Raw genomic sequence first — 19,854 nt, 5'->3', positions numbered from 1 at the left:
CCAATTGAGTGAACTGGTGGGTAGAATATCTCTGTCTCTCCTTGTCTCTGTTACTCTGCCTTTCAAGTATACAAAAATAAATAGCATTTAAAAATAATAATAAGGGACCAGTGTTGTGGCATAGCAGGTTAAGCTACTGCCTGCTACACAGGCATTCCATATCAAAGCACCAGTTTGAGTCCTGGCTGTTCTACTTCCAATCCAGCATTCCTGCTGTTGCACCTGGGAAAGTAGAGGAAGATGACCCAGGTACTTAGGCCCCTGCCATTCCCATGGGAGACCCAAAAGGAGCTCCTGACTTCAGCCTACACACAGCCATTGCAACCATTAGGGGAGTGAACAGAGATGGATGATCTGTCCATCTGTCTCTGTCTCTGTCACTCTGCCTTTCAAGTAAATAAATCTAAAAAAATTAATTTTAAAAAGATGAGTTTGGGCTATAATGTAGAGAAATTGGAACCTCACATAGTCCTGCTAGAAATGCAAGTTGGTGCACGTGCTCTGGAAAACATTTAGGCAGTTCTTCAAAAGGTTGAACAAAGTTCTTTTAGATATACACTCCAGAAAAATGAATACCTAGCTCCTTATACTTGTACATGAATTTTCATAGCAGTATTATAATAACTAAAAGGTGAAAACAACTGAAAAATAATCAACGACTATCTAAAATGTGGTATGTCCATAGGATAGAATATTCAGCAGTGAGAGGGAGTGGAGTTCTGACATTGTGCTGGAACATGGATGAACTTTAAAAGCATGCTAAGGGAACGACCAGCTGCAAAAGACCACATATTAGTGTGGTTCCATTTATATGAAATGTCTGTACTAGGCAAGTCGGTATGAAGTGGGGAGTAGACTGTTTTTATTCCGGGTCCCTGCCTCATACCTAGAGAAACATTCCAAGTACAGGCACATAAAGGCACATAAAGTGATTAAGTTTTACTTAAAGCATGGAAAAGTGAGGGTGTGCATGTGTGTGCGCATACACACACACAAGCATGGGTTGCCCTACACAGAGAAATACCCGACACGAGTGGGCAGTGGGCTCCAAGGAGAAAGGGGAAAGGAGAAAGAGCACCCCAGCACCTCCTCCAGTCATGGTCTCTGGTGGAAGAGCGAGCTCCCCCAACTTGTTGGCCTGTTTTGAGGTGGGAAGGGGGCACCTCTACAGGCATAAAACCACCTGTTTTATGATACCTCCATAAAATTCCTTGTGGATCTTGGTATACATATTTCCATGGGGTGTTCTCTCCAGGTCCCAGCTGATGAAGCAGATGCATGGGAAAAAGGAGTGTTTTGATGAGGAGAAGGATAGTATTCCACATGGGGTGGGATCTTATGGCTTGTAGGTATCTCCAGCTCAGCTATCCTAACTAGCTGTGTGCCTATCCCCGTATCAGGTAGAGATAGAAAAGCAGATCAATGGTTTCCTAGGGCTGGAGAGTTTAGGGGAAATTAGAGGTGACTGCTAATGGATATGGGTTTCCTTGCGGTGGGAGATGATGATGGTATACTAAAATTTACTGCTGATGGTTGCATAATCCTGTGAACATTAAAAACCATTGGATTGTGTCTTTTAAGCAAGGCAGTTAGCTGCTCTCCTGTGTCTGTATCCAGGGATGTTAGGGTTTTTCATTTGTGGCATCCCCTAATGTCTAATGCACTCCATATTCTAGTCTGTCTTTAATCTCATCTCCTATATATCCTAAATTTGCACATGTCTCTTCTTGCTTTTCCATGACCTCTGGGAATTTGAGTTCACCCCCGTTCATCAACCAGGAAGTATAAGTTAAATGTTGGCTATTTTACAGGTCCATTGGAAAGTATGCCTGCCCCAGAATTTGTCAGGTCATGAGCAATTTAGGGATAGTAGATATGGGTGAGGTGGATATGTTTGTTTACTGTCTCTGTATTTGCATATTAAAAGGAGTTTAAACTTCACAAGGGCAGAGAATTTATCTGCCTCAACCCACCACATCAACTATCTGTCTTGATTACTGCTGTATCCTCTGTCTAAAACATCATCCAGAATGTGGTTAGATGTTCAGTAAAGATGACAGTTGGTGCCTCGTTCATAATGAGACCTTGATTTTAGCTGTCTTGAAGGATGAAGGAGCTTATCTAATGAGTTGCTCATGCTGAGTTGCCTATAGTGATAATCCCTACTAGTTCTCTCCCTATTAGGATGCTTTACAACCCTGTATAGTAAGTGCTTAGTTAATATTTATTTCATGGAAAAAGTAACATTTTCAGGTCATTAAACAAAACAAACCCCAGCCCAACTTCCTGGAAATAGTGCTCTTTTTCCATGCAGACCACTCTGATTTGTATACTGTCTCATTGAATATAAAACCATATTTTGGCCGGCGCTGCGGCTTACTAGGCTAATCCTCCATCTTGCTACGCCGGCACACTGGGTTCTAGTCCCGGTCGGGGCACCGGATTCTGTCCCGGTTGCCCCTCTTCCAGGCCAGCTCTCTGCTGTGGCCCGGGAGTGCAGTGGAGGATGGCCCAAGTGCTTGGGCCCTGCACCCCATGGGAGACCAGGAGAAGCACCTGGCTCCTGCCATCGGATCAGCGCAGTGCGCCGGCTGTAGCGCGCTGGCCGCAGCGGCCATTGGAGGGTGAACCAACAGCAAAGGAAAACCTTTCTCTCAGTCTCTCTCTCTCACTGTCCACTCTGCCTGTCAAAAAAAAAAAAAAAAAAAAAACATATTTCACAGTATCATACATGTGATGTTGGCTTTTATTGCTCTGTGTGAAATTACTCAGGAACTGCCTAAGTGCTACTCTTTGGGAAGTTTTGTTTTGGTCAGGATTCATGGCTCATCAGGACTAGAATATACATTGAGACCAAGTATTTCAAGTCCTCCTTTTATTGGCCTTAAGTATAACTCTGGCAAACTTCAGAAAAAACATTCCCAGTAGGAGAGTGCAGCTGTGAAGGGGGTGGTGCCAGCAACAGCTTGTAAGGAGAAAGATCAGAAGAGCTGGCTCTGATTTCTTACTGGAGGAAAAGATACAGCTTTTGGTGACAAGCTGCATTCTTTAGCAGTGACTTTATTTTTCCTTCACCACAAACCAGACTTGTACTATTTCCAGCCTAAGCACATCATGTAGGCACTTCCCTACTGCATTGTTTCAGTTTCTGAAATGGTGTCATGCTCCCTAAATTGAGTCCAACTTTTAATGCAGTACCTTTCAGATGGACACATTTTATACTTCATCTGTTTCTTTTTTAGTTTATAAAATCCTTAAGATTAGGGCCTAATACATTCTTAACAACATTCATCATCTTATAGTTATTTCATTATGTATTAATAAATAGTTGGAATGCTTCTGAGGTTTTTCTCATCAGAAAATCAGACCTTGCTTCTTTGGTATCTGACCCTGTCTTTTCCCTTTGTCCTACCTCAGCATATTTTACAATCCTGTGTGCTTTTCTACCCCATTCTATGATGCTGTGTTTTTCCTTAACACTCACTTTAAGGTTTGTTTTTCTTTTCTTTCTTTTTTTTTTTTTTTTTTTTGTCTTTTAAAGATTTATTTATTTGGGGCTGGCGCTGTGACACAGTAGGTGAAAATCATAGCCTGCAGTGCTGGAATGCCATATGGGTGCCAGTTTGAGTCCTGCCTTGCTGCTCCACTTCTGATCCAGTTCCCTACTAATGTACCTGGAAAAGCAGCACAGAATGGCCCAAGTCCTTGGGTGCCTGCACCTTCATGGGAGACCCAGAAAATACTCCTGACTCCTGGCTTCAGCCTGGCCCAGCCCTGGCTGTTGTGGCCATATTTGAAAGGCTGAGTTAGAGAGAGAGAGAGAGATTTTCCATCCACTGGTTCACTCTACAAAGGACCCTGGAACTCCATTTATATCTCCCACTTTAGGGTGGGACCCCAAGTACTTGGACTATCTTTTACTGCTTTCCCAGTGGCATTAACAAGGAACTGGTTCAGAGATGGGACAGCCGAGACTTGAACCAGGACCCTTGTGGGATGCTGGCATCACAGGCAGCGGCATAACCCACTTCATCACAGGGCCAACCCTAAGTTTTCCTTTTCTTTTTTTTTTTTTTTTTTTTTTTGACAGAGTGGACAGTGAAAGAGAGAGACAGAGAGAAAGGTCTTCCTTTGCCGTTGGTTCACCCTCCAATGGCCACCACAGCAGGCGCGCTGTGGCCGGCATGCTGCGGCCAGCGCACCGCGCCTATCCTAAGGCAGGAGCCAGGTGCTTCTCCTGATCTCCCATGGGGTGCAGGGCCCAAGCACTTGGGCCATCCTCCACTGTACTCCCGGGCCACAGCAGAGAGCTGGCCTGGAAGAGGGGCAACTGGGACAGAATCCGGCACCCCGACCGGGACTAGAACCCGGTGTGCCGGCACCGCAAGACGGAGGATTAGCCTAGTGAGCCGCGGCGCCGGCCAAGTTTTCCTTTTCTTAAAGGCAAGTGCTTTTCCTTGAGTTTTTTCAGGGCTTTTGTATATATATTGTTTTGCTTGCTGACTTGCACGGAGGACCAAAGAATGCATTAATGAAAAAATTGTTTAAAGTTATTTGAACTTCATTTGCATCTCCAATTGTAGATTCTTTGTTACTCAAAACTGAGACTCACAAGGCAGGCACATGTGTATCAATAACGAGGCAATGGAAGTTAGATAAGGCTATAAGACATTTAAGTAGATGATAGGGATAAAGGGAAGAAGTCAGGGGGAATCAGGAAGGATGAGACATCTACCTTGGATGACCAGTGATGTCATTGTAGGAAGGCTCAGATATTGAGCCCCCATTGTATGGTGAGTGCTTTACTTAATCATTCCTTACAATACTCTTTTATTTTAAAGATTTATTTATTTATTTAAAAGTCAGAGTTACACAGAGAGAGAAGGAGAGGCAGAAGAAGAGAAAGAGAGAGAGATCTTCTGTCCACTGGTTCACTCCCCAGTTGGCCGCAACAGCTGGAGCTGTGCCAATCCAAACTCAGGAGCCAGGGGCTTCCTCTGGGTGTTCCCACACAGGTGCAAGGGCCCAAGGACTTGAGCCATCTTCTGCTTCCCCAGCCCACAGCAGAGAGCTGGATCAGAAGAGGAGCAGCTGGGACATGAACCGGTGCCCATATGGAATGCCAGCATTACAGGCGGCAGCTTCACCAGCTGCACTACAGCGTCAGCCCCTGCAGTACTCTTTTAAGATTAAGTGTTCCGTCAGTTTTGCTGAATAGGAAACTTTAGTCTTAGGGAGAAGTCACTTGCTTAAGGTTGCATGACTGTTAGTACCCTAACTGAAATTCCATGATATACAGAATGCTCTTTGTATACTTCTTTGCCATTAACCTAAATGGGGGACATGACAATTCTGAGTTTAGGAAGGATATGGAAATAGAAAGTATTTAGTTTAGACTTATTAAAGTTTGTGCAGGATTGGTAGGTAGAATTTGAAAGAGGTATTTTCACTTGGAGAAGGAATGTTTGGTCATTTGTCATTTTCCTGTTTGGTTTTATTGTGGCTTAATCCAAATCATCATTTGAGGAGCAAATATAGACAAAATTATTTTTTTAAAAAAGATTTACTTGAGCCGGCGCCGTGGCTCAATGGGCTAATCCTCTGTCTTGCGGCGCCGGCACACCGGGTTCTAGTCCCGGTCGGGGCGCCGGATTCTGTCCCAGTTGCCCCTCTTCCAGGCCAGCACTCTGCTGTGGCCCAGGAGTGCAGTGGAGGATGGCCCAAGTGCTTGGGTCCTGCACCCCATGGGAGACCAGGAGAAGTACCTGGCTCCTGCCATCGGATCAGCGCAGTGCGCCGGCCGCAGCGCACCGGCCGCGGCGGCCATTGGAGGGTGAACCAACGGCAAAAGGAAGACCTTTCTCTCTGTCTCTCTCTCTCACTGTCCACTCTGCCTATCAAAAAAAAAAAAAAAAATTTATTTGAAAGAGTTACACAGAGAGATTAAAGTCAGAGAGAAAGAGAAAGAGAGAGGTCTTCCATCTGCTGGTTCACTCCCCAGATGGCCACAATGGCCGGAGCTGGGCTGATCCAAAGCCAGGAGCTTCTTTTGGATCTCCCAGGCGAGTGCAGGGGCCCAAAGACTTGGGCCATCTTCTACTGCTTTCCCAGGCCATAGCAGAGAGCTGGATCGGAAGAGGAGCAGCCGGGTCTTGAACCAGAGCCCATAATGGGATGCCAGCGCTTCAGGCCAGGGTGTTAACCTGCTGCACCACAGCACCGGCTCCATAATTCTTTTTTTTTTTTTTTAAAGATTTATTTTATTTATTTGAGAGGTAGAGTTACAGAGAGAGGGAGTAACAGAGAAAAAGGTCTTCCATTCACTGGTACTCTCTGCAATGGCCACAATGACTGAAGCTGGTCCAATCAGGAGCCAGTAGCTCCTTCTGGGTCTCTCATGTGGGTGCAGAGGCCCAAGCACTTGGGCCATCTTCTACTGCTTTCCCAGGCCACAGCAGAGAGCTGCATCAGAAGAGGAGCAGCCGGGACATGAACTAGTGCCCATATTGGATGCTGGTGCTGCAGGCAAAGGCTTAGCCCACTATGGCACAGCACTGGCCCTCAGATAAAACCCTTTTTTTTTTTTTTTTTTTTTTTTTTTTGAGAGAGAGACAGAGAGAAAGGTCTTCCTTTTGCCATTGGTTCACCCTCCAATGGCCGCCGTGGCCGGCGCGCTGCGGCCGGCGCACCGCGCTGATCCGATGGCAGGAGCCAGGTACTTCTCCTGGTCTCCCATGGGGTGCAGGGCCCAAGCACTTGGGCCATCCTCCACTGCACTCTCTGGCCATAGCAGAGAGCTGGCCTGGAAGAGGGGCAACCGGGACAGAATCCGGCGCCCCAACCGGGACTAGAACCTGGTGTGCCAGCGCCGCAAGGTGGAGGATTAGTCTAGTGAGCCGTGGCGCCAGCCCCAGATAGAACTCTTAATCTCCCAAATTTTACAATCTAGTGGGGGAAGACAAGACACTTAAATTTTAACTAAATGCAAAATACAATTTTGACAAATGCGGTGAAGTTACTTGAATACTCTCATATGAGGCTGTAATAACAGAATGGTTAGGGAAGGTTTTAGAGAAAGTTAGTTTGAGCTCTGTGTCTAGAGGATGTATGTTAAGTAGAGTGATGGGGAGAATGCTTCAAGCAGAGAAGCAAGTGCTATGATCTTTGGAGAGATTGTTCTTCAAAGAATCAGAGAAGGCCTTTGAGGCTAATAAGCAGTACAAATGTATTAGAGGATAGGTAACCCTGTAGACTCTGCAGGGCCTTGGAGGACTTGCTTAGAGCTTTGACCACCTGGCCAGTGCTGTGGCATAGTGGGTTAAGCCTCTGCCTACAGCTAGGCATCCCATATGGGTGCCAGTTCTAGTTCCGGCTGCTCCTCTTCCAATCCAGCTCTCTGCTATGGCCTGGGGAAGCAGTAGAAGATGGATGGCCCAAGTCCTTGGGCCCCTGCACCCATGCGGGAGACACAGGAAGAAACTCCTGGCTTCTAATCGGCCCAACTCTGACCATCGTGGCCATTTGGAGAGTGAACTAACAGATGGAAGACCTTTCTGTTATCTGTCCTCTCTAACTCTACCTCTCAAGTAAATAAATAAATAAAATCTTTTAAAAAATAAAAAGAAGAACTTTGAAAGGATTGCTCTATTTGTAGGTCAAGGATGTAGAGATTTTGCTAATACTGCACACTGGGGAAGAAATAAGAGCTTAGCCTGGGATATTGTCAGTGGACATGGAAAGAAATAGGAAGTATATTATAGTACCTGGATTCAGTGCCCAGCTCGACTCCTTACTCCCATTTTCTTAATGAAGACCTGGAGGCAGTGGTAAGGACTCAAAGTTGGGTTGCTGCAACCCATGTGGAAGATCTGGATTGTGTTCTGGCTTTAGCCTTCCTCCTTCTACCCATCACCCAACCATTACAGGCATTTGGGCAGTGAACCAGTACATGGGAGCTGTGTCTTGTTTCTCTCTCTCTTCAACAAATAATTCTAAAAGATTGCATCTATATTAGTTTATTAAGTACACCATAATAAAATACCACAAACTTGATAGCTTAAGCAATAATTTATTTTCAATATGTTTATTTGAAGACATTTTTAGATGTTTTTATTTATTTTTAAATATTTTTAAAGATGTTTTTATTTATTTGAAAGAGAGAGAGAGAGAGGTCTTCCATCTTCTGGTTCACTCCCCAGATGGCTGCAATGGCCAGATGGGCCCATCAGGAATCAAGAGCTTCTGGGTCTCCCACATGAGTGCAGGGGCCCAAGGACTTGGACCGTCCTCGCTGCTTTCCCAGTCGCATTAACAGGAAGCTGGATTAGAAGTGGAGCTACTGGAATTCTAACTGGTTCCCATATGGGGTGCCGGCGCTGCAGGCCAGGGCTTTAACCCTCTGTGCCACATCGCTGGCCCCTTTTCACATAGTTAGAAAACTAAAATCCAGGGGCCGGCGCCGTGGTGCAGCGGGTTAACGCCCATGTGGATCATATGGATGCTGATTCGAGTCCCGGCTGCTCCACGTCCAATCCAGCTCTCTGCTACGGCCTGGGAAAGCAGTAGAAGATGGCCCAAGTCCTTGGGCCCCTGCACCCACGTGGGAGACCTGGAAGAAGTTCCTGGCTCCTGGCTTTAGATCGGCACAGCTCTGGCGGTTATAGCCAGTTGGGGAGTGAACCATCAGATAGAAGACCTCTCTCTCTCTCTGCCTCTCCTCTCTCTGTGTAACTCTTTCAAATAAATATATAAATCTTTAAAAAAAAAAAAAAACTAAAATCCAAAGTCAAGATATTTGATATCATCTTAGACCTCTTTCCTTGGCTTGCAGATGATTACCTCCTCACTGTATCCTCACATGGTCACCCATTTGTGCTTTCCTCTGTACTAAATTTTATATATATATATATATGTTCAGAAATACTAGTTCAGTGCTAGTGTTGTGATGCAGTGCAGAGGCCACCGTCTTCGATGTCTGCATCCCATATGGCCACCAGTTCAAGTACCTGATGCCCCACTTTTGATCCAGCCCTATGCTACTATGCCTGCGAAAACAGCAGAAGATGATCCAAGTGCTTGGCCAGTTGTACTCACTGGGGAGACCCAGATGGAGTTGGAGGCTACTGGCTTCGACCTGACCCAGGCCCGGCCATTGCAGCCAGTTGAACCAGTGATTGGGACATTTGTCTCTTTCCCCTTCCCCCAATTCCCCCTGTCCATAGCTCCGCCTTTCAAATAAAGAAATAAATATTTTTAAAAAACACACACAAAAAACAAAAATACTAGTTTCTTTAGGATTCTTTCCAAATTTCTTCAAGAAAATGGGTGAAACACAAGTGCTAGATAGTTACTGTTGTCAAATTCAAAGCACACTTTTTTAACCAGGGAGCTTTCCTAATGAACACTACAAAATCTGAAAGCACAGGAGTCTGTGCAGGCACCATTCATCACTGAACATCATCTGGAAAGTGTACTTTTTGTTGTCAGCTCTGCACTTAGGCCCTGGAACACAGGATATTCAAAAATGTTTAATGTTTCATTTGTTTTCACTTGGGAATGAAACATAACTGCCATGCAATTATAAACTGTATCGCTGATTTGGGGGTCTTTACGACAGTTCCTCATTCTTAATAGGAGAACTCAGAGGACTCAATATGTAATTGTATTCACAGCTATGACTTACTTTACAGCAAAAGAATGCAAAGCAAAACTTGAGCGGGGACAGGTGCAGAGGAAGAAGTCCAGAGGAAATTAGGCACAAGTTGTCAGTAGTCTTCTATTGGATTCACAGAGGACTTGCTTAATTTCTCTGCTGTGCACTTGTGAAGGGTTGTCCATCAGGGAAGCTCATTGGAGTCTCATGTGTCCACAGTACTGAATAGACACCCACTGCCGGGCCGGCGCTGCGGCTCACTAGGCTAATCCTCCGCCTTGCAGCGCCGGCACACCGGTTCTAGTCCTGGTCGGGGTGCCAGATTCTGTCCCGGTTGCCCCTCTTCCAGGCCAGCTCTCTGCTGTGGCCAGGGAAGTGCAGCAGAGGATGGCCCAAGTACTTGGGCCCTGCACCCCATGGGAGACCAGGAGAAGTACCTGGCTCCTGCCATCGGATTAGCGCGGTGCGCCGGCTGCAGCGCGCCGGCCGCAGCAGCCATTGGAGGGTGAACCAACGGCAAAAGGAAGACCTTTCTCTCTGTCTCTCTCTCTCACTGTCCACTCTGCCTCTCAAAAAAAAAAAAAAAGACACCCACTGCCTACCACATAACCAAAATTCAGACTCTCAGAAGGAAAGCAGGTGTTCAACATAACTCATATTGTTTACACAGCGAGTTTAAGCACTGTGGATCAGCAGTCAGGGAAAGGTGGGAACCATCCCCCAGTACAAATATTTTTAAAAGTTGCTGCTTTTATACTCCTATCTGTTCAACTCGGTGTCTTTCTCGTACTAAATAATTGATAACAAGCATATCACACCTTTTTTAAACGGATATGATAGAAATTAAAATACGAGGCTGGCGCCACGGCTCACTAGGCTAATCCTCCGCCTAGCGGCGCCAGCACACCAGGTTCTAGTCCCAGTCGGGGCGCCGATTCTGTCCCGGTTGCCCCTCTTCCAGGCCAGCTCTCTGCTATGGCCAGGGAGTGCAGTGGAGGATGGCCCAAGTGCTTGGGCCCTGCACCCCATGGGAGACCAGGAAAAAGCACCTGGCTCCTGGCTCCTACCATCGGATCAGCGCGGTGAACCAACGGCAAAGGAAGACCTTTCTCTCTCTCTCTCTCTCTCTCACTGTCCACTCTGTTTGTCAAAAAATAAAAAAAAGAAATTAAAAAAAAAAGAAATTAAAATACGAAGTTAGGGGTATGTGGTAAGAAGGGTGAGGCCACATTCATCTTTAAATACCAGGATGCCTTAGTCATTTCCTTCTGTGTTTTTCTGAAAAGATGCATGTGAATCAAAATTAAATTGTCGGCCGGTGCCACAGTTCACTAGGCTAATCCTCCACCTGCGGTGCCAGATCCCGGGTTCTAGTCCCGGTTGGAGCGCTGGATTCTGTCCCGGCCGCTCCTCTTCCAGGCCAGCTCTCTGCTGTGGCCCAGGAGTGCAGTGGAGGATGGCCCAAGTGCTTGGGCCCTGCACCCGCAAGGGAGACCAGGAGGAAGCACCTGGCTCCTGGCTTCGGATCAGCGTAGTGGGCTGGCCGCAGCGGCTGTTGGAGGGTGAACCAACAGAAAAAGGAAGACCTTCCTCTCTGTCTCTCTCTCTCACTGTCTACTCTGCCTGTCAAAAAAAAAAAAATTGTCGAATCATTTTAATTATCTAGAAGGTACTGAGAAGGTACTAGGTACTGAGAAGGTACTAGAAGGTACTGGTTTAACACAAAACAAAACCACCAAAATGACAAATATATCCATAATGTGAATTTTATGGTGGCATAGTAATTTAAGACGTTGCTTGGGAAACTCGCATCCTATATTGGAGTTTCTGGGTTTGATTCCTGGCTCCACTTCATATCTAGCTTCCTGCTAATGTGCACCCTGTCGGGCAGCAGGTGATAGCTCAAATGTTAAGTCCCTGCCACCCACTTAGGAATCACATATGGAGTTTCTGGTTCCTGGCTTTGACGTGCCTCATCCCTGTCTGTTGCTAGCCTTTGGAGAGTGAACCAGTTAATGGGAATTCTCTCTCGTGACTCTCAATAAAATCTATTTGTTTGAAAGGGGCAGAGAGAAAGGGGAGAGGAAGAGAAAGAAACAGACAGAGATCTCCCATCCTAAAATTTCCAGATGCTAGTAGCAGCTATGACTGGGCAATGCTGAAGCCAGGAGCCAGGAACTCTGTCAAAGTATTCTCTGTGGGTGGCAGGGACCCAAGTATTGAGCCATCATCCACTGTCCCCAAGGGTTCATGTTAGCAGAAAGCTGGAACAGGGAATAGAGCCAGGACTTGAACCTAGGCACTCTGGTATGAGATGCCAGTGTCCCAAGTGGCATCTTTACTACCATGCCAAATGTCCTGCCTGTGTAGTACAACTTTGTTCTTCTTTTCTGCTTTCTGTGTTCCCTATAAACAGTGAATCATAAGACTGAAGAAATCTAACCACAAAAAAATGCATGCTTAGAAATTTTTACCTAAAATTCTCTCCTACATCACACTGCATCCCAATTCCATTTCACTAAAGTAGCTCAATTTTAAATATTGTGGTTACAAATACAGTTCTTTTGAATAACAAAAAATTTATTTATTTGAAAGGTGGAGTTACAGAAACAGAGAGACACAGAGGTCTTCCATCTGCTGGTTTACTCCCCAAATGGCCACAACAGCCAGAGCTGATCCGATCTAAAGCCAGAAGCCTGGAGCTTCTTCCCTGTCTCCCACATGGGTTCAGGGGCCCAAGGACTTGGGTCATCTTCTACTGCTTTCCCAGGCCATAGCAGAGAACTGAATTGGAAGAGGGGCAGCTGGGGCTCGAACCAACACCCATATGGGATGCTGGCACTGCAGGTAGTGGCTTTACCCACTATACCACAGTGCTGGCCCCTGAACAAAAATTTTTTGTTTCTTTAAAAGCCTATTTGATTTGGGGCTTACATTGTGGCATAGCAGGGTAAGCCACTGTCTGCAACACCTGCCACTCAGTGGGAGACCCAGTAGGTATTTCTGGCTCCTGGCATCTGCATGGCCCAGCTTTGGTCATTGTGGCCATTTGGGAAGTAAATCCTCAAATGAATCTCTGTGACTGTTTCTCCCTGTCTCTCTGTAAGTCTACCTTTCAAGTAATCCCTCCCTCTCCCAAAAAAAGTTTTTTAAAGGCTGTGTTAAATTTTTAGACTAGGTAGTTTAAGAACATGATATCGGGGGCCAGCATTGCATTGAAAAGTAAAAAATTGATAGTGTTGAGGCATATGCCACAGGTGAATTCACTGAGAAAATATTCTTGAAGAAAAGTCATTTTGGGGGACTGGTGCTGTGGCACGGCAGGTCAGTGCCACGGCCTGCAATGCCAGCATCCCATATGGGTACCAGTTAGATTCCCAGCTGCTCCACCTTCAATCCAGCTCCCTGCGGAGGCAACTGGGAAAGCAGTGGAAGATGGCCTAAGTGTTTGGGCCCCTGGCTTCGGCCATGCCCAGCCCTGGCTGTTGGGGCCATTTGGGGAGTGATCCAGTGGATGAATGATCTCTCACTATATGTATCTTCTCTCTCTCTCTCTCTCTCTCCAACTCTGCCTTTCAAATAAATAAATTTGAAAAAAATTGGTAAACTGGCATAATTCCATCGCAACCTATAGAATATTAAATTAGCTTATTGAGTACAGTCTGGTTCATTAATTGCTTGACAGATCTGTTTATATTGATTTATCTGTTGGTGTATTCAGAATGAGCATATCTGGGTAAATTCTTCATGTGGAACTAGTTAAATTAACATTCCATGCAAGTTTTTAAGTGTTGCTTGTTTTTAGATCCTTTAAAAGTAGGTCACATATCTAAATGTGAATTTTTTATGTATTTTTTGTTCTAGAAGTCAATATTAAGACACAATCTGCACAGTAGACCAGCTTGCTATCTCTCCCAGGACCCCTTCTGCTTGCCATATGTAGCCTCCTACCCCCATTAAAAAGGAAAAGCATGATCTCTAGAAATTTTCTTAAAAAATAATCATTTTCTCCATTTTTAAAAATTTAGGAACAAGTTCCTGTTCCAGTCTATCATCCAACACCCAGCCAGACTCGGCTAGCAACTCAGCTGACTGAAGAGGAACAAATTAGGATAGCTCAAAGAATAGGCCTTATACAGCATCTGCCTAAAGGAGTTTATGACCCTGGAAGAGATGGATCAGAGAAAAAGATCCGGGAGTAAGTTTTTAATAAATTTATACTTTTCCTCATGTACTTTGGAAGTCAGACATGCAAGAGAATGCTTAAATGTAGCAATTAAAAGGATTTTCATATCAAAATAGCTAGAAAATGATGGCATGAGTTCTGACCATTTATACTCATGCTGCCTATCCACTGGATTACAGTTGATAATTAGTCATTCAACCATGTGAATGTGAACTGAGACCCAGTATACAGATATTCCCATAGTTTGAGACAGGTTCTGTACCCAGTAAAACAGAGTCCTAGGGCTGTGTTTCCAGAGGTGTACCTCACTCCTCTCACTAAAGCTTTATGGACAAGGCCGGCGCCGCGGCTCACTAGGCTAATCCTCCGCCTAGCGGCGCCAGCACACCGGGTTCTAGTCCCGGTCGGGGCGCCGGATTCTGTCCCGGTTGCCCCTCTTCCAGGCCAGCTCTCTGCTGTGGCCAGGGAGTGCAGTGGAGGATGGCCCAAGTGCTTGGGCCCTGCACCCCATGGGAGACCAGGATAAGTACCTGGCTCCTGGCTCCTGCCATCGGATCAGCGCGGTGCACCGGCCGCAGCGCGCTGGCCGCGGCGGCCATTGGAGGGTGAACCAACGGCAAAGGAAGACCTTTCTCTCTGTCTCTCTCTCTCACTGTCCACTCTGCCTGTTAAAAAAAAAAAAAAAAAAAAAAAAAAAAAAAGCTTTATGGACAAAATACTCAGTGGAGATAGTCTTATTTAGGCAAAAAAAATTATGCAAGCTGCATTCATGTTTAGGACTTCAGTAATTTGTAGTATTGGAATTCTTCAGTAAGTTATGCAACCATTAAACTTGTTTCTTAAGGGTTTTTAGTGATAGGAGAAGTCCTGTCTATTTCTAAACTTGTGAAATTTATTAAGCCTGATAAATTGAAGATGAAATTTTACTTATGTGGAATTTTTGTTCCCAGGGCATATATTATCTACGAGGTTTCCAATGAGAACAGCTGTTCTTTTAGGTTGCAAATGGCCTCACCAAAATAGACACGTTGTGATTTACTTTGTTGTAGTTTGACTGTTTGAAGTTCACAGCACTATTTAGCACTAATACTTAACAGCATTGACACTTAAGAGTCTAAACACTGATGAAACACTGCAGAATGGGTTGCTTCTTGAGCCTGAAGAAACCGAGTTAATGAAGAGAGCTTTAATGTAGAGCAGCCCCAATAAGTAGGCTGAAATTAGTGCTTCTGTTTTTACATGTCATTATTAAAATGAGAATTATATTAGTCTGGGATTACACTAAAAACTCAGCACAAAGAACAGGGTTGATAAAATGATGATTGCCTACCTAAAGATGCTTTCAGGTATCTCCCAATGTGGAGCTGTTTTATAAGCTAGCAGTGGATTGATCCCCAGTGTGACACTTTTTTTTTTTTTTTTCTCTGTTGATTGCTCTTAAGTCTTGCAAATTCCCAGGGAGTTGGAATAAGACAATATGTGTGAATCAGCACTCACTAGGAAAAGTTCCGTTTTGGTGATGACTGAAATGCCGCTCTAATGTGTTGCTTGGATTAACACTGTCTTTGTAATGGGATTTTGAAGAAAATTCTGAGTGGGCCACTTCTCTAAAAATGCCTTCTGATTTCTCTCCCCGCCCCCAACAGGTGTGTGATCTGTATGATGGACTTTGTTTATGGGGACCCAATTCGATTCCTGCCGTGCATGCACATCTACCACCTGGACTGTATAGATGACTGGCTGATGAGATCCTTCACGTGCCCCTCCTGCATGGAGCCAGTTGATGCAGCACTGCTTTCATCCTATGAGACTAATTGAGCCAGGGTCTCTCGTCTGACTTCAAGTGAACCATCATTTTGGTGGTTTTGATCTTTTGTCACTGAGCCCAAAGAGCCAGGAATTAGGAATTAAGATCATGCACAAAAGTTTCCTAGAAATTCCTGGATGGCTGCAGATGTTGGGGGAAAGTATGTGATATTTTAGAAATTAGGGGGAAAAGTAGGATGGTATTTTTATGTAAAGCCTTGACCCAGTGTTTAAAAATATAATTGTATTTAGATCTTGTAATTGCTCCAGTACATAGGAATTGTGTAAAGTGTTACAGCAGCTGTATATGTTTAAATTGTGTGTGTTGAAGATTAGGAAAAAGATAGTGGTTATTTTTCCTAAATGAAATAACGTTCTCCCCACCCACCCACCCAACTCAAATTCTTTTCTGAAGTTGCTGGCATTTGGGTCAAGGTTTTATTAAAAGCTACATTTTATAACACTGGCACAAAAAAAAAAAGTAGTTTTAAGCTTGTTTGCACAGTTCTTTTTTTCCATTGGAAATGGAATTCATTGCCTTAGGTCTTTTTAAATAGTGTATTATTATCGTTGGGGCTGGCTCTATGCTTGAAAACCAGTTTATTTATAACCTGTTATAAGTGCTATATTCTGTTTGCAGTTAGGAAATGCAGAATTCAAAGTGGTCTCCTAGCTTGTAAGCAAACTGAGATGCACTATCCCTTTTCTATATGTATTTAAAAAAACTGAGTTAATGGTGTCAAGAAATAAATTCTAGCAAAGTGGGGTTTAATATTACCATTTCCTATGTGTTTTATCTAATTCTTTTGGTTGTTAATATGGTGATAATTGAAAGTCAAGGTAAATTTTAAATATTAAGAGTTTTGATTTATTGAATTATGCCACCAGTGCTTATGTAAAAATAAGTGTAGCACCATGGTGAAACTTAAATGAGAAGTAGTTTCTCAGCTGTAACACTTTTGATTTATTCTCTTTCCTGTGACCTCCTTCCCTGTTGTCTTGAACCATAGCAAAAGGATACTGCATCTCTCATCACTGTAGTGCTGAGGTTATTGAAGTTCTATAAAACACATCTCAGTCTTTGTTCTTGGGAAGATACTTGTTAAGTCCTGCTAGCTAGCTGACGAGACAAAGCAGGGAGAACCAAGATAAATGTGTTTCATGTTTGCACACAAATGCAGAATTTGTATAACCACCCGACTTCATGGTTGTAATCTCAAAAAAGAAGGAATTTCTTCTTTATCTTTTTCTTGCAGTTAATGTAAGAATAAATCTCTAAGCTTCTGAAGTGTTAGAGGTAGGGATGGTCTGGTAATGATGTAGTAGTAATGTTTCATTTAGCATGTGTTTGTTTTTCCTTATGTACTCAAAGGTGACTTATTTGTTCAACTCAGTGATACTACAGCTAGCTAAAAATCGTTCATTAGCAAAAGGAGAAGCTGTCTCAACGAAGAACTTGCTAGTTTATATTGAGTTGAATTTTGACTCAAACATTCAGAAGATGAGTATCTTGAAGGTTCTTTATAATTACATTATAGGGGACTTCAGTATGGTATAAGTACTTTGCAGATTGAACATTCAACTGTAGTATCCATATGTTAGTTAATTTCTTGTGAGCCCCATGATGGAAAGACTTAAAGATGAATTTGAGAAAGAGTGAATGAAATTAGATTATCAGGTTCTGTTAAATTGTTACATGTATCTTGCTTAAATTTCTGTTCATTAATTTATATCCACCCAATTACATAAAGCAAATTTTGAAGAAACCCCTGAAGTTGTGCAATATTTTCAGTGACAATTTTTTATTATGTTTTCTACTTAAACATGTCTGTGTCATCAAGTATTATAGTCAGATTTTCTTTTTTTCTAGATTAAAGTTGGTAAATGAACTTTTTTTTAAAATCATCTTCCATGTTACAGTTAGTCTTTCTTTATTACAAGGCTTCCTTCACAGAAGTTTGGTAATAATGAAGGAACCAGTATTGAGTGGGATAATTCGTTTTTAAGAATTTTGTATTTAACTTTGTTCTTCACATTGATGTTAAGAATCATCAATTTTGGTTTTTACTAAGTTGTTAAATAAACTTACAGTACAGCTATAAAGGGCTCAAGTTAGAGTTAATTACATAAGAATATTCTAGATATCTAACCCTTTAAAAGTTATGTATAAATTTAATTATTCAAATTACTTTTAAATGTACATACACTCATACACATGGTGTATACATTTGTATACTTCAAGGAATTTTTTAAAAGTTTACTTCAGAGAAAGGGAGAAAAAGTGAGTGAGCTCCCTTTTACTGGTCCACTCCCTAAATGACCACAAAGGACCGCTGGGGCTGGGCCAAAACCAGGAACCAGGAACTCTATCCAGGTCTCCCACGTGGGTGGCAGGAGCCCAATTACTTGAGCCCTCCCTGCTGCCTCCCAGGATCTGCATTAGCAGGAAGCTGGAGTTAAGAGCCAGAGACCAGTATGGAACCCAAGCACCTTGATTCCAGGGCACCGGGGTCCTGAGGTCCTAATCACTAGTGTAAATACCTACCCCCTGGGAAGTTTTGTTTTAAAGTGTTTTTTATTGTTTGGCATTTTGCATCATTGAAGCATATACTTAGACTTGATAGTTTTAATGTTGCTGAAGTCCGGTGATAGGAATAACCTTATTTAGATACAGGCATGATGTGTTTAGGCTCGGCTTCGGGATTTCAAATGTCTCAAAACATTTCAGGAAAAATTAAAACAGTCATTTTAAATGCAAAACTCAACAAGTTCAAGTATTTTCAGATATTTGTAGTTTAGTTCACATACACTTTTTACATTTTCTAAGAGTTCTTTATGGGGAATCTCTTAAGTCAGTATTATATACTCAGCTCCTGTCTACCCTGTGAAACATAAAACAGTATGGTTTTACAAGAGAAGGGGACATTGTGGTGACAGATTGCTTACAAAACTCCTTCATAAGGAGATAAACACTTTTTAAAAGGAGGAGTACTTGACATAGTCAAAAGCAGAGCTCCCTGTGGTCCCAAGACTGAATGTCGTAAACAGGAAAGAAGGTAAGTCCCATCAACAAAATTCAGACAAATGGAGACAGTTTGGTGGCTGCTGCTGATCATACAAGCAATGGGGTCACCGTCATTTCTCAACCAGTGGCATTGCATGTGGATGCTTCTTAGCCAACAGGATAGCCTCGCCTAATGTTTTAAGCCTTTAATTTTGAAATGAGTGGACACAAGAAAAGTTGGATTTTTAATTGTCTCCTAAAGTAATGTAATTGACTTACCTGGATTTAAATATCATGTCTTCTTTTGCTGGATAGGGAGAGAATCAGAGAAGACAGGTTAGGACCCCTCCTCTTCCACCCTGTTCGTATGCAGTTCCCCTGCCCCAATTCAACTAGACTGCCTTAAGGCTTCTAGGGGCTAATGTTTAAGTATTTTTACCCACCAGAGTGAGTACTGTTTTTGTTTCATAACACCTGTCCTTTTAAGTTGCTGGTAACTGTGAGGAACACTGGGACATGGCTTGTTAGAAGGCTAAAAAAATTTTTCACTTAAAAAATAAACAGTCCTGGACTCAGGATACCTTCATCCTGAGTATCATGGGCCTGACAGTAATCAGCCCTCCGTATCAGGTAGAAGCTTCAACCGACTGCATGATATTACCCGTTTGGGAGACATGGCTGAATTTCTTCTAGTGTTTCCCCTTCTCTCTTCTTGGTCCAGTTTTCAGGTATTTTCTATTTGAGGCCTCTTGTTTCCATCAACTTCATTTCTTTCCTACTCCTTGGGGTGCCTTGATTTTTCCTGCTGCCTTCAGGAGTAAATCATTGCTGTAGCCTAACCTGTCAACAGAGTGAGTGGAACCACCATGAGCTCTTTAAAGACATACACAAAGCCGGCCGGCACCGCGGCTCGATAGGCTAATCCTCCACCTAGCGGCACCGGCACACCGGGTTCTAGTCCCAGTCGGGGCGCCGGATTCTGTCCCGGTTGCCCCTCTTCCAGGCCAGCTCTCTGCTGTGGCCAGGGAGTGCAGTGGAGGATGGCCCAAGTGCTTGGGCCCTGCACCCCATGGGAAACCAGGAGAAGCACCTGGCTCCTGCTTTTGGATCAGCGCGGTGCGCCGGCCGCAGCGCGCCAGCCGTGGCGGCCATTGGAGGGTGAACCAATGGCAAAAGGAAGACCTTTCTCTCTCTCTCTCTCACTAT

At 43.9% G+C, this 19,854-nt stretch overlaps 1 protein-coding gene across 2 annotated transcripts in view; it reads left to right on the top strand.

The window, feature by feature from the left end:
• RNF11 (ring finger protein 11) overlaps positions 1 to 17,747 on the top strand; it is a 49,292-nt gene extending 31,545 nt beyond the window's left edge. The window contains exons 3-4 of one of the 2 annotated variants that reach the window (XM_089300708.1): positions 13,681 to 13,850; positions 15,485 to 17,747. In XM_089300708.1, coding sequence (XP_089156834.1) covers positions 13,681 to 13,850; positions 15,485 to 15,656 — 342 coding nt within the window. In that variant the 3' untranslated portion in view covers positions 15,657 to 17,747. The remainder of the gene's footprint in view (positions 1 to 13,680; positions 13,851 to 15,484) is intronic. The other variant, XM_008265267.5, reaches the window with a different exon arrangement.
• The last annotated feature ends 2,107 nt before the right edge of the window (positions 17,748 to 19,854 follow it).

The sequence above is a fragment of the Oryctolagus cuniculus genome, chromosome 7, assembly GCF_051225735.1.
Source record: "Oryctolagus cuniculus isolate XC-2025 breed Fujian yellow rabbit chromosome 7, ASM5122573v1, whole genome shotgun sequence".
In the NCBI taxonomy this organism is placed as follows: domain Eukaryota; kingdom Metazoa; phylum Chordata; class Mammalia; order Lagomorpha; family Leporidae; genus Oryctolagus; species Oryctolagus cuniculus.
The sequence above is the reverse complement of the archived record's forward strand: the minus strand, read 5'-3'. Positions and strand labels throughout refer to the sequence as shown.